The sequence below is a fragment of the Carassius gibelio genome, chromosome B11 (assembly GCF_023724105.1).
Source record: "Carassius gibelio isolate Cgi1373 ecotype wild population from Czech Republic chromosome B11, carGib1.2-hapl.c, whole genome shotgun sequence".
Taxonomy (NCBI): domain Eukaryota; kingdom Metazoa; phylum Chordata; class Actinopteri; order Cypriniformes; family Cyprinidae; genus Carassius; species Carassius gibelio.
The window spans coordinates 20,207,722-20,222,196 of record NC_068406.1 but is presented as its reverse complement, the minus strand read 5'-3'; the positions used below and the strand labels follow the sequence as shown (position 1 = coordinate 20,222,196).

General features: G+C 35.6%; 1 protein-coding gene across 6 annotated transcripts in view; it reads left to right on the top strand.

Moving 5' to 3' along the window:
- slc25a26 (solute carrier family 25 member 26) overlaps nucleotides 1-14,475 on the top strand; it is a 47,020-nt gene that overhangs the window by 1,503 nt on the left and 31,042 nt on the right. For 4 of the 6 annotated variants that reach the window (XR_008155873.1, XR_008155874.1, XM_052568845.1 and 1 more), the window contains exons 1-5: nucleotides 479-634; nucleotides 1,670-1,826; nucleotides 2,080-2,189; nucleotides 9,053-9,157; nucleotides 9,345-9,392. Coding sequence is in view for 4 of the 6 variants with exons in the window: in XM_052568845.1 (XP_052424805.1) it covers nucleotides 602-634; nucleotides 1,670-1,826; nucleotides 2,080-2,189; nucleotides 9,053-9,157; nucleotides 9,345-9,392 (453 nt within the window). In the remaining 2 variants the exon portion in view is untranslated. Of the gene's footprint in view, nucleotides 1-478; nucleotides 635-1,669; nucleotides 1,827-2,079; nucleotides 2,190-9,052; nucleotides 9,158-9,344; nucleotides 9,393-14,475 lie in introns of those variants that run through there. The other 2 variants (XM_052568846.1, XM_052568847.1) reach the window with 1 other exon arrangement.

The following is a 14,475-nucleotide window of genomic DNA, read 5'->3' as shown; positions in this document are numbered from 1 at the left end:
ATTATATGCATATAATGCTATGTGTATTTATTAAATAGGTGCGTTGTTTAACTTATTTCTGCGTTATTCCCATTCCTTGTACACATATAAGATACAATATTGTGGTAAAATGTTGTAGTGTGGTGTAAAAAAAAAAAGCATCAAATTAAACTAATAATAATAATTATAATAATCATCATAATAAATAAATAAATAAATATTTCAATTATTTATTTAATTGAAACGCCACTAATTGCACGTGAACACAAAATGCAAATGTTATTTAACTTCATCACAATGAAATCCTGTTGTACTTTATACAACACTTTATTTTTTTAAATGTATATATTTTAAATACATTTACTACTTGATTTGTCTTCGTGTAATTGGTACCTTTGATGGAATAATAGTTCCCCCTGCTGGATCTATTCTGATGCCATACTGGATTTTACATTGATATTCATCTGCTGCTCTGCTGAGAATAAAGAGCGCTGTTGTTGTCATCACGGTGACGTCAGTGGAAACGCCCGCCTTTAAACATGGCAGCGCGCGTGATGAGCGTGCGATAGTTAGTGCCGAAGTCCAGTTTCTTTACTGTCTATGCGAAGTCCTCGCGTACAATATGGACAGGCAAGAGTTCACAGCCTCCCTTGTGGTAAATCATATTTTATGTCTATTTCATGTCTATGAGGTATCCTTCCTCATGACATCCACGATGCATGTGAAATAAATACAGTAAAATGTAATACAGTAACAGTGGTTTCATGCTAATGTGTCTGAACTTACGTGTTTCAGTCATCTCAGACTAGTCCTTTTGAAAGCAATTTTGATCATGGTTACGATGATGAAAATAAAAGTCTAAGTAAAAAATGTCTGCTTATCAACAAATAAACAATACCAACGTCTAGTTTATTAATACTGTTGTTATTTGGTTTTATTGTTTTGCATTGTTTTAGTTTTTAACCTTTGTAGTTTACAAAGAAGTAAAAAACAATAATATTTCCCCTTATTTCTCACATATTAATTAGTTAATCAATTATAATAATTATTTATGATTTCATAGTCCAGGCAGTTGTTTTGCCGTATTTATTTATTTATTTATTACTTTTATTAGAGAAAAATGCTTTTCTTTCCATTTGTTTCTACATCCTAATTATGAATTTGTTGGACTACAGCACTTCATAATAATAATAATAATAGTAGTAGAGTCAGTAGTTCTTTGTGTAATTTACCTCTACAACAAGATCCGGACCAAAAAAGGACCACCTTAAAGTAATAATAATTCAATCATAGAGTTTTCACTCTGTAGCACTGTATTGGAAAAGGGTTTTGTTTGCAGATCCATATGTACAGTATTGCTTATTGTTAGTCAGAAATGCTCTACAAACAATGGGTGAAAAATGGGGCAATCATAATGAATAACGAATTTGATAAAAAGTGGTATTCTATATCTCTGCTTCATATTAGTAGCCATATTGAGCAGAACAGAAAAGCTTACTCTTTTTCTCCTTAGAGCTCTTTAAAGAGTAATTTAAAGAGTAATGTCTGGTAAATTGTGGCATTACTATGTGGTAAAAATTATATGAGACTACAGTGAATAATTGCTCTGCACCAGAATTAAAGCACCTTATTATACCATACTGATATATAATGATGTATTAAAGCAGTATCATTGCTCTTCATCCCTTAGGCAGGCGGTTGTGCGGGAATGTGTGTAGATCTCACTCTCTACCCTCTGGACACCATAAAGACAAGGTTGCAGAGCCAGCAGGGCTTCTACAAGGCAGGAGGTTTCAGAGGTGTCTATGCAGGCGTCCCGTCAGCTGCTATAGGCTCCTTTCCCAATGGTAAGTTAAGTTTATATATTTTATTATAAACATGAAAAATGGCTGCATGTTTCAAAGTTTACTTTAAACTCTTTGGAAGCTTATTATAACTGTATGCTGCATAGACTTCTGATTATGATAAATGGCATATTTAAACCAGAATTGCTGGAATCACTAGCTCTCAGAATTTGCCTACAAATAAATGCACACATTTTTGAAAGTTCATGATATTTTAATAGTTTGCCTCAAATAAAGTCTTTCTTCTTGGTTCCAGCTGCTGCATTCTTCGTCACCTATGAAAGCACCAAGTCGTTATTCACAGGCTACAGTGCTACAAACTTGGCCCCCATCACTCACATGCTGGCCGCATCACTAGGAGAAATTGTAGGTTTCCTGTTATTCTTCTTCCTTTCCTGTTGTTTTGCCCTTTGTATTTATCATAATTAATTTACCCATTGCAGCCCAAATGAACAGTATGTCTGTTTCACAGACAAATATTCAGAAAGCTAAGAATGTGGTTTTTGTTGGCTGTTTTTTTGCTCTGGGTTAGGAGCCGGGCCACAGACGACCCTGTTTTTTTCCCACCAGCTGGCCAAATAGGATCTTATTGTTGTCTATTGACATAGCTGTTGTTATAGAGAGGAGTCTTGCAGTTTTGTCAAGGGAGATTTTATTTAATGCTTTTATTCCTCAAGGATAGAAGATTTCATTAATTAAAAATTCCAGTAAAGACATTTATTTGTTGTGTCTCAAGGCATACTTCTCTAGATCCAGTTTGCTGTATTCTTTCAGGACAGTCGTTTATAAAATAGTCTTCATTCCTCAAAAGACCCTGTTTAACATAATTTATCACATTTAAATCTATTCAGCAGAATTTAGCAGCAGATTTTCCTCAACCCCGTTAGAAATTCCACACAAGAGCCTACTAATACATCACCATTCCATTCATCTCAATATGCAGCTGTAATTTCCAATTTCAAGTGATAGTATATAAAAATAAATGTTGTAGTTGGGTTGATCATTTCAATTTATTACCAATTAAAATAACTGAATGTTATTCCATCTACTTCTTAGTAGTGAAGAAGACACTCTGGTTGAAAAGTGGCTTTTTGCTTGGAAAATTATAGAGTGCCTATCATTAAGGGCTAATCACAGCTATTAAACAGTAAGTCAAGTGAAAAAAGCAGCTTTTATCAACTCAAGATACAGTCAAACCAAAAATTATTATATATATATATATATATATATATAAAATATAATATAATATATATATATATTTTTTTACTAGTGGGTACAGGGACACTATAGTTCTTTAATGTAAGTGAGGATAGCAAAATAAATTAAACTGTAACATATTATAACCCAAAAATTCTTCATGCAGTGGACCAACAGGATAACTGATCCAAATTTGGGACCAAAAATTATTCAGACACTTTTACCTGACCATGTTTTGCTCAGGTGTTATTCTTTAATTGAATAAAATTAAACATTGCTTGGTTGATCTAAATTGGTATTATCTAATTGTGTACTTAAATTTAACAGCTAACAGCTAATCCACCTACTTCATTACATATTTTCCTATCAAAGTTATCAGACATTATCAATATCTGCTTGTTGTGAAACAGTTCTTGTCATATTATATTAACATTTTCTAAATGATCGTGAATAAACTGCAATAATGTTGAAGGTGTCGGAATAAATTTTGGTTTGACTGTATGTGAATATGAGGTGAAGTTGAAGTCGGGACTGTTGATAACCCTTTGCCTGGTGCAGCAGGATTTGCACACTTCAAAAGGGGGATTTTAACAGCAGAGCCCTAGCTGAATCCCAGTGTGTTGTGGTTACACATTGCCCTGTTCAAAGTCTGTAATCCTGGAGCTTAACCATGAAAGTCTTCACCTTAGGCCGTCTGGAGCAGAAGACAAAGTTATCTTACTTACATAACTCCTGCCATTATACAACTTCTGACTAATAGTTTTTCTAACGGGAGATGATTTAGAGTTTTCTGGCCCAATTTTGCATCAGTCAATTTTGTTTCTTGTTTGTGCAATAATCGATTTGAGTATTTCCTATTACTTTGTACATTTGCCCATTACTTTTCCAGGATTTTGCTCCTGCTGTACTGTCATAGTTATCTGGTTGACCCTTTAAGGTTAGCTCTATAGCACACTAATCAAATGCAATCCAGGACTTTAAGCTCAGGGATTCTGCAACCAGAAAGATTTTATTCGTCTGGAAACTTTATCCTCACTTTATTCACCTTCACCAGTCTCTCTTTAGTCAAGCTTGTCTCTTCACACAACTAAATAAAAGGTTTATCTATGTAAGAAATACGGCTGATGAGTAATCGAAAGTGTTTAGCAGCAGCGTCTTTACAAATAGCAAGTTTAACAGCTTCAAAAACAGCAATGTTAACTAAAATGTAATGTAGCTTTTCAGTTGCAATTTTATAAAATGCTGGCAATAATTTTCTCTGCTGGTTTGTTTCCATCTGTGGGAAAAACATGGGAATTTTTTGTCATTTTTGTGGTTTGTCAGATTCGTTGGCCTTTTTGCAAAGTGTCAAGGAAGCGTAATGCAGTCAGCAGACCTGGAACTACTTCATAGCTGTCCATTTACTGGAAAAAAATTCAACTTATTAAAATAATTAAAATTCAGATGCAAAAGCCTCTTAAGTATGTGTGACTTTTTTCTTTAAAATTAGCATATCTTTCTGGCTACTATGTATAGGTTTCTATGTAAGTACTGGTACTTCTGAATGGGTTGAGGTTGGGATTTAGTGCATTTGAAGTGAAAGTACTTATAACGATAATGAGTGAATGCTACACATAGTATATAATTTTTGACCAAGATTGCTTTTAGGGGCTTTTTTATTGGAAATCTTTAATTGAACACCTTAGAACATTCGTCAATCAATCAGAATAATGCATTCAACCTCCTTGTGGTGTAGTATTGTGTAATAATAACAAAGATGATTTCTGTCACTTTCTTCTCCGTATCATTGTGTGTGTATTATAAATGCACTGGCTGATGGCATCTGTCAGGACCAGAGCAGGCTGTTATGTATCTGTTACGTCAGATTTATCTTCATTCCAGCACACTCTCCAAAAGCTCATTTGTCAAACTGAAGGAACACTTTTTCGTACATTTATAAACCTTGTCTCTCCTTATGGCTGTGGGGTGAAAGCAGCATGTGGCATGACTTAGAAGACGCCGATTGGCAACCTGCTAAACTTAATAATCCATGAATTGTCCAAAGAGAAAACTATTGCCTGTGATTTATTGTTTAAATCAAGCCTGAGAGTTGTACTGTGGCTCGTTTTCAGCCTTTTCACACCCCCTCTTCTTGTTCTCACCTGACAGGTCTCTGAAATATAAAAAAATAGGCAATTGAAGTGTCGGGTTAAAATTTGTATTTCTTCCCATGCCACTGGTATTATTAAAGGACGAGATGGGGGACGTGCGAGGAAGATATTGGTCTGTGCAGATAGGCTTTGGGAAGGGAGCGCTCCATGAGGACCCGAGAGGCCACTGTTCTTGTTGTTTTTTAAAGCACCTGTAGGATGATCTGTGGAAGATTGTTCCAGATGCCAATTGTAATTCCAACTTCCTGAGACTCTGCTGGGAGGCGTGTGTTCCGAGTTCACGGACTGTTCGGAATGTTCCAGCTGTTTCTCTTGATGTCTGGAGACACAGCTGTGAGAGTGACCTTAGCATGCAAAAGTGGTTTATTTTATGCTAATAGAAGTGTACTGGGATTCAAGAAGTGGCTTCAGGTTTGTGGGTAAAAAGGCAAGCATTGAGACATACTATACAAATATTATGTTATAAATATATTTTTTAACATATTTGCATTCAAAAGTTGGGGTATTTATGTTTCTTTGTTTGTTTGTTTTTAAATTCAAAACTCACCAAAGCTGAATTTATTTGATCAAAATACAGGAAAAAAAACAGTATATTAACAAATTATATATATATATATATAGTGTCATATGATCCTTCAGAAATCATGCAGATTTCACTGCTTAAGAAAAAAATATATCATTTTTAGTATTGAAAACAGTTTAATTTAGCTTAATAGTGAAAAAAATAGAATAATATCAGGATGCGAAGTTCAAAGGAACAGAATTTATTTGAAATAAGTATTTTCTTACATTAAAAACTTAATCATCAGTTAAGGGCCAAGTTAATGCACCCTTGCTGTATAATAATAATAAAAATAAAAAAAAACTTACTGACCTTAAACTTTTGAATGGCAGTGTAGCTACGATTATGTTGATCTTTACTTGAAACTTGTATATATAATTTAAATCCTAAAATTATTCAAATTAATTATTCATTTCTTACAATATGCATTCTAAAGTGTTATCATTTAAACCACAGTTATAATAAATTTACATCAATTCTTCGTTACACCTTGTGGTGTAAGTTAATTTAAGGCTTGATATAACACGTTTAATAGCATAGATTTGCATTTAACTCTTCAGCCTGGCATAACCATGAATAGTTAAGAATGATCATGTGTTATTATCATGGAATATAATTTTAACTATAGTTAATTAAAAGATATGACTTTAAAATGGATAATATATCATAATTGTGTTACTTATGCACAGAACCGACTGATTATGGTGTTAGGTATAATTAGTCTAGGTATTTAGCATGTTTTACAGTGATTTCTTCTATTTATTAAACTTCATATAAATGTTCATTATTAAAAATAGTGAAAACAAATATGTTTTAGTGTATAATGTGTGGAGGCAAATCAAAACGGTGTGCAGATTTCAGTCGTCCCTCTGCAGGTGTTTGGTTTACAGAACAGCAAAAAGAAAGACAAACGGCTCTGAACTGATTCACGTGGTGCTAAAATAAGCAGTGTACCCTTTCTTTTACGGTCTATGAGTGTACCTCACTCTTTAATTCATAGACAGTAAAAGAAATGGACACAGCGACCCCATTGGAACTCAATTGAGACAAATGAAGCCCAGTTTTAGCGTTTTTTAGCACTTCCGTTTCTGACGCGCAGACTCAAACGAAGCTTGACGACTTCAGCAACCTGTCTGACAGATGTAAATCTTCTAAGTGGCTGTGCGTGCAAACTGCCATCGTTAATCTTGCAGAGACGGCGAGCTTGAGCGGGGAGTTCTTTGGCGTGAGTGAGCAGGAGTAAGTATTCTGATTAATTATTTTGTATAGTATTTTAAAATGTAACGCCAGTACGCCATATTAAGTTAATTGCCTGCGAGCTTCTCCTCCTGTCTGTACGGTAATGCGACAGAGAGCCGAGTGGTTATGACGCAATCGTTAGCCTATTTTTTACAAAAACTATTAATACGGGGCCATAATGTAACATAGAAGGTAATGGAGCCCTTTATACATTGTTGTGTATCTTTAGAAATAAATAATGGACAAACAGAGTCTTTAAACGCTTCAGATGTAAAGTTATTCGCTGTCAAAGTGACGCCAAAATGAATGGGAGTCAATGGGAATGCTAACGCAAGTGAAGTTCTGCTAAAAGATGGCAGCCCCCACCCGACTTCAACTTCCGGTCGAGTTCCTTGCCCCTTGCTTTAATTGCCCGCTTTTTCATCGACCTTCCTGTCGTGGTCCTCGAGGTTCCCGCGCTTCAGCAGCACAAGGCGGGAAGAGCAGATGCAGGCAGCGACTAATTAACCGCCTCCAAAGGACTACCAGATAAAGATATATGTATCTCACAATAAACAGTATAAGTATTCGACCTTAATTTGTAAACCAATTAGTAAAACTGCCTTAAAGTCATTAACTCTACAATCTGGTCCAATTCAGGTAACTCTTCGACTTCCACTTATTTTAAAACGTCCTCAGCTTAGTTTTCCTCTTCACTGCTCTCTGTAAATTACCTCAGTAATACACAATGCCGGTAATTGATCTGATATGATCCCTCACCAGTCCTCCATCAATTCCCCTGCGAGATGATATGAAATTGCTGCGGCGCGCACTCGCGCACGCCAATTCAATTACTGCAAGAATTACTTGTCATATCCACTTCCCTCTCTATTTACTGCCGTAATTTTGATCCTTTTGAGAATTACACGAGGAGACGCGATGTTTAGTGTTTCATAAATGTTAACCCAGCAAAAACAGAATGTAAATGAGCTTAGTAAAATGAGCCCTGTCAGTTTGCCTAATAGACCGATGGTTGTGGTTCCCTCATTTGGCCACTGGATGGCACTCTTGCTACACGCGTTTGGCTTAAAATATAAACCTTTTCAACTGAGCTTACTTTTTTCAAAGTAAAAACAGATTCCCTCAGCTGGTTCTTCCACATTTGTGTCATGCCGGCCTTTCCATAGTCTTGCATGCTGTTCTGTAAGCCAAGTGGCTATTCATTCGGTAACTGCAGTGTGCAAGGAGATGCTCTGCCGCCTGCCAGAGTCATACAGAGTGCAAACTACCATAGCTTGTTCACACACACCGTGCATATAGACTGTCAGCTGGGCTCACAGCAGACCCGACCTCTCTCATAGTAGCACCCCACGCCCGCTCTGTCATTCAGAAGAGATTACATCTAGCACCACAGATCCAGTGTGAGCCTTGGGGTCTGGTGGGGGGGCCGGTGAACTCCCTGTGGCTGCGGAGATTGCTTTCCATCCTTGGTTCACACTGGTATTTCCGCCCCCCAGCATGGTGAGGATCAGAAGTAATGCACAACAAGTGTAGTTTTGGAGGGGGATGCTTCCGTGAAGAATGAGTTTGAATAATGCCACACTTCTGCTATTGACAAAGCATGTTTAGTAGTAGAATTATATAGGAAACTATATTTTAGTTGTATTTAATATTTTTAATAAAGAAATTTTTTAAAGAAACATTTGACGTATACATTACACACATTTTATGTGTGTGTGTGTGTGTGTGTAGATAGTGGTTGTATTTCGAACAGTACTTTTTAGAATCTTTTTAAAATGCATTTTTAACACAAACGTTAATGTAATTTTTTATATTAATTAAGGTTTTATCTATTATTTTAAAATGTGTCAATCCAAGGTTTTGCTTTTGGAAATGTTTTTTTTTTTTTTGTCCTGATCCACTTTTATATATTTTTTTCTTTCAATTGTAAATATTAATCTGCTGTCATAAACTATACATTTGTTATTTCATGTCCTATTTTCAAAGAGCCCTTTTGTGTACTTAGTATTTCTTTTTTGACATATTTGTCCAAATTTGTGACCATTTGACATGTTGATGAGTGTTTTCTTCCTCTTACACAGGTTGCCTGTCTGATCCGTGTCCCGACTGAAGTAGTAAAGCAGAGGACACAGGCCAATCCCTCTCTCAATACCTACAGGGTGCTCCTGAATACACTACAAGAAGAGGTATTGTATGTGTCTACCATCAGTTTGACTTACAGTGCACTTGAGTTCACTTGAGTTGTCATGTTAAAAACGGATGCACGGGTGGAATGATTGATAAATAAGTAATTCTGAAAGGCAACCAGATGATAATACCATGTCTTTTTGTTTACTTAGAGATAACAACCCTTTTTTTGTTTTCTCATTGCAGGGTTTCAGAGGCTTGTACAGAGGTTATGGCAGTACAGTACTTAGGGAGGTAGGCTGGCTTTCCTCTACACATCACTGATACTCTGCGATTCATAGTTACACAAATTCTTTTGATATTGACATTTGATTTGAGTACCTCTTAAATGCATGGCACACACAGGTTTTTTGTTTTTGTTTGTTTTTTTTTGTGCAAAAACACAAAAGTAAAAAAAAATTATTGTGAACTTATATTCAATTTTTTTTGACTGTTTTGCAAACCCATTTGGCCAGGTCACTAAAAGTAATCTAAAATAAAAAAATAAAAAAAAATCTGCATTAGAAAATTCTACTCATCTCTCATGCTATTTCTAACTCTGTATTGTTGTCTATAAAATGAAAGTCAGGTGGCTTCAGTGTTATTTTGAACCTAAATGACTTTCATTATATTATAACTGTCTTCAAACTGTCTTTTTTGTGTTCTGTAGTGAGTAAATAAAGACAGAATTTTAATATTTGGGTTCCCTCAAGCATTATGTTGCACCTTTTCTATTCTGAATTTCACTTTGCTCAATCTAGCATATCTTTTCCCTTTGTGTTTTTTTTTGTATTAATTTTTTGTAGCTTTAAGCAGCAGAAAGAACAACCACCACATCCTTCCTATCCTTCTTTTAAATGGATCTCTCATTCTTGCCCTTTGTTTAATCATCTGCTTCCTCGCACACTTGCATTAAATTGATAATGCATATCGAGTTGAAGGCAAAGCTCATATTTTTTCATTTGTTTTCCAAATATATTTTATCCTCCTTCATGACACACACCGACAGTAGATAAAGGGAGTGAAATATTCAAAATCAAAAAAACTTGCATGAAGGTGACACTCGTTTTTTTCGTGAGGTGATATTGTCTCTCACTGCGGGGCCATCCTGTACTTATTTTCCGCCTCACTTAACACACGTTATTCACGCAAACTCCATCTGGACATGAAGAAAAAAAGAACAACAAGCCTTTTCTGATTTCTCCAAGGGCTTCTGAATAAATGAATACATTTTGGATGAGAGCAGGCTGCTGAGGCTGAATACTAAGGGCCAGATAAAATAGAGGTGCCGAGAGGTGCCCCGCTTCTTCCTTGGGATTGGCTTTGACGTGTGTCAGGAAGCTAATTCATTTTCTCCGCCTGCTATCTTATCCAGCACCGCAACCCTGTCAGGCTAAGTTTGTTTACTCTGGATGCCGAGTCGTCCTCACGCAAGGATTTAATTGGGGTCTTCTCCATTATGCAGATTCATTAAAGAACCCTGGACAAGAGGTTGTGATGAGATACAGCCCACCGATACGCACTAGTTGGTCAAGAGAGACAGGATGACAAGCAGCTAAATGACTGACAAACGAAATTCATGGCATGAAAAGAAATTCTGTCATACATGATACATGATGTCAGTGTAAATCCAAGGGTAAATCACAACAGTTACCATCAATGTTTTTGAAAGAAGTATCTTATGCTCTCTATTATTGGATCAAAAATAAGTAAAACCAGCAATATTAAATTCAATTTATGCATTTTGCAGACGCTTTTATCCAAAGCTACTTTTACCTATTATGTGTTCCCGGGGAATCGAATCCCCAACATTGCACTTGATAGCAATGCTCTACCAATTGAGCTACAGGAACACTATTGCAATATTGTGAATGATTATTATTATTACATTTTAAGATTTTCTATTTTACTGTATTAAAATGTCATTTGTTCCTGTGATGGCAGCATCATTACTCCAGTCACAATCAGTTTTACATGATCTCTCAGAAATCATTCTAATATGCTGATTTGCTGCTCAAGAAACAGTTGTACGGCTTATTATTTTTGTGTGACCATGTTAAACAGTGTTTAAAATTATTTAAACTTTTTTTCTTTTCTTTTTTTACAATGTAAAAGTCTTTACTATCACATTTGATCATTCGAATGCAGCCCTGCTGAACAAAAAGTATTGAAAAGTATCAAATTTTGAATGGTAGTGTTGTTTTTCCATTATCATATTATTATTTAGTGTTTTCAATCGTGGCTGTCATAAATGTCTTCTGAAGCCATTCACTAGCCTCATGTGGAGAACAAGCCACATTTTAAAGTGATAGTTCACCCAAAATTTTTTTTTCTTTTCATCATTTACTCACCCTCATGTAGTTCCAAAAGTTTAGTTTTTTTTCGTTTAGCATATAAGAAGTAATTTATAGAGTCCTGGTAATCAATAGGCACCAGCAATTGTTTGATTCTTCAAAATTCTTCAAAATATTTTATTTTGTGTTGAACATAAGAAAGAAACTTATACAGGTTTAATTGGAACGTCATGAATGATGACAAAATTTAATTTTTGGGGTGAACTATTCCTTTAAGTAATTATTTCACTAAATATCTGACCTGTTGTTGCTCTCTGAAGTTCAAAGTTCAATTCATGAATTAATCGTTCTTTTTGTAACAGCTTTTTTTTATTATTATTATTATTTTTTATTATAAGTTCTGAATGAATCGTTTACAAGCCTGACTGATTCTTGAGTTCTGCCTTGGTAATCCGGTTAACAGGAGAAGATTTTCAGTGAAAAGTGACTTCAGATTGTTTCTGCTCCTCGCGCAAAGCTACCAGCTAACTCCAAAAGACTGGGAATAAAAACACAAGACTACATATAACACAAACACAAGTTGTAAGGCTCGATCTTATAGTGTGTTTCTTGGTTTCTGCCGCTAGGGGGCATAACAGGTTTAGGGCAAATCTGATAACCATCAGCGCGGTAGCTGAAAAGATACAGCACTTAGATTACTAGGAGCATAAACAATCATAATTGTAATAAACTTAATAAATGCTGAAGATACAAGATAAAACCTTTGGTAGGTAGGCTTACCTACTTTTATATATCTTGGCCTTTTTGATGCAATGAAAACATAGTATTAAAAATGAATAATATGGATTTTCGAAGTAATGTTTCTGTTATGTTTACGGAGAGATCTGATCTTATCGCTTTCTCATGACACTCACCCGAGAGGGAGTGTGAGATTGAGAGAGGCAGACAGACAGAAGAAGAGTGCTGTTGGAGATACATTGGTTGCCATCTGACAGAGCTCATTGTATATCAGCGCAGATGTGAGAGTGGAGGGAAGGGGAGGAGAGGAGAACTGGCAACCCTGTAGAAATGTAGTTATGAAACACCTACGCCTGTCAACTTCAGCATTAGTTGTTGCTGAGATGTCCAAAAAAATGATTTCCCTCAGCATTTCCTCAGATTCAAACACAGTTAGAGGATCATTTACTCACAAGTTATTCCAGAGCTCTCTCTTTTTTTTTTTTTTCTGTAATGTTGAAGTATATACTTCAAGTATATTAAATGAATTAACCACAATTATTTTTGTGATTTCAAAAGAGCTTTGTTTTTTAATAATAATAATAATAATAATAATAATACAAATTGAAAAGCATTTTAATGAAGTTTGAATATTTAGATATTATTAAAATAATATTAACATTCATGAATTTAAATAATTTTAACTATCCTGTAGCCCTGACATTGATGGAAGATAACAGGAGTCTGTAAGAAACTAGCTGAAGTTACAGTGTTTTGAAACAATTAAGTGAAATGCATTTTCCCCCGAATATTGTTATGCTGAAGGGGACTTGTGTTTTGCATCATTGTTCTTTATTGTATTGTGTGTCAGTGTCTGACAGAATGCCGAAAGTGTTTCTTATCAGATGAATTCTGATTCCTCTCAGTTTCTTTCCTCTCTTTCTCACTCCACCCATCCTCTGATCTCTAGTTGACACTGAAGGCAAAGAGCCCCAGAGGTCAGTTTGTCTGACTTATTCCTGTGTTTATGTTGCTGTTGTTCATTGGTCACAGTGGACTGTGTGGCTAACAGGTGGAAGTGTGTATGTTTGACCTGCAGCGCAGTGTGGATTTGCTTCCCATTTTCAAAAACTTATCGACCTTAAACTTTTTTAAGGGTAGTGTATGTTCATGCTTGATATAGTTTTAACCAATATTTGGTGAAAAAAATAAGTTTAATTGCTTTAGACAACTCTAACAATACTGGAGTGGGTTTCTGAGGGTTAAACTTTATTCGTCAGGGCTGGATTTACTATAACTTTAATCAGATGTTTTCAGAGTGCTGTCATCCAGTTCTTTAGTCCTGCCTCATTACCCTGAGATCTTTTTTTTATTATCTTTATTTTATCTGATTAGAAGACATTAAACATACTTGCCATGCACATTCCTCAGCATACTTCACAATGATGTGTGACGTGAATGTGTGAGAATATACATGCATGTATTAGCATTGATCCATAACGGTTTGTATTTATAGTCTCTCAGCTAGTTGGACGGCTGGCAGAGTTTCTGTTTATTTGAACTATGAGTGAATGATTTACTGCACACATGTGAAGGCACGGAGTCTTCATTTCTGTCCTCCACCTGAGCACATTGTGCCTCCAGCTGAAATGGGAGAGTTTTGAAGAATGTGGTGTGGTGTCAGGATAAAGGTGCTGTTCCTATACTGGCTGTGTATTAAAGAGGGCTGGTGCTTGCATGTCGACCGTGACGTGGCAGACCAGCTGTTGCTAAGGCTGTTGGTGGGAAAAAAGATCCAGCTTCCTGCAAACCTCAAACTAAACTGCTAATCCAGCTCCCACTGGGGCAATGAGCCTCATATTCCATATCTACGCCACTGACGGCTCTCGCACTCATTTAACTGACTGGTGCTTGCCAGGTGGCACGCCATTTAATTGAGAATGCAGTGAGGTTGCCTTTTAAAATTCCATTCAGTTCCCAAATTTGAATTGAGGTAGTGTGGATTTAGAATTTGATTTGAAATATGAGAAAAAAAAAATTGTTTTACCCTGTAGATTTATCCAGAAAATAGTACTTCCTGAAACAATAGGTGATATTATTTCATTACTATTATTAACAACTTCACTAAATGAAATCAAACAGTGTGATAATAAACTAAAACAGTGTTTGAAATGCCACCATTAATGTAAAAATTGCAATAAAGTTTATTTCACAGTTTTTAATGAATTCTCCGGATGCTTTCATTTACGCAGAATTCTTCACATTGGAGCCAAACGTCCATACATAATGAGTAAAATATATATATTTTATAGTTAACTGCAATTGTG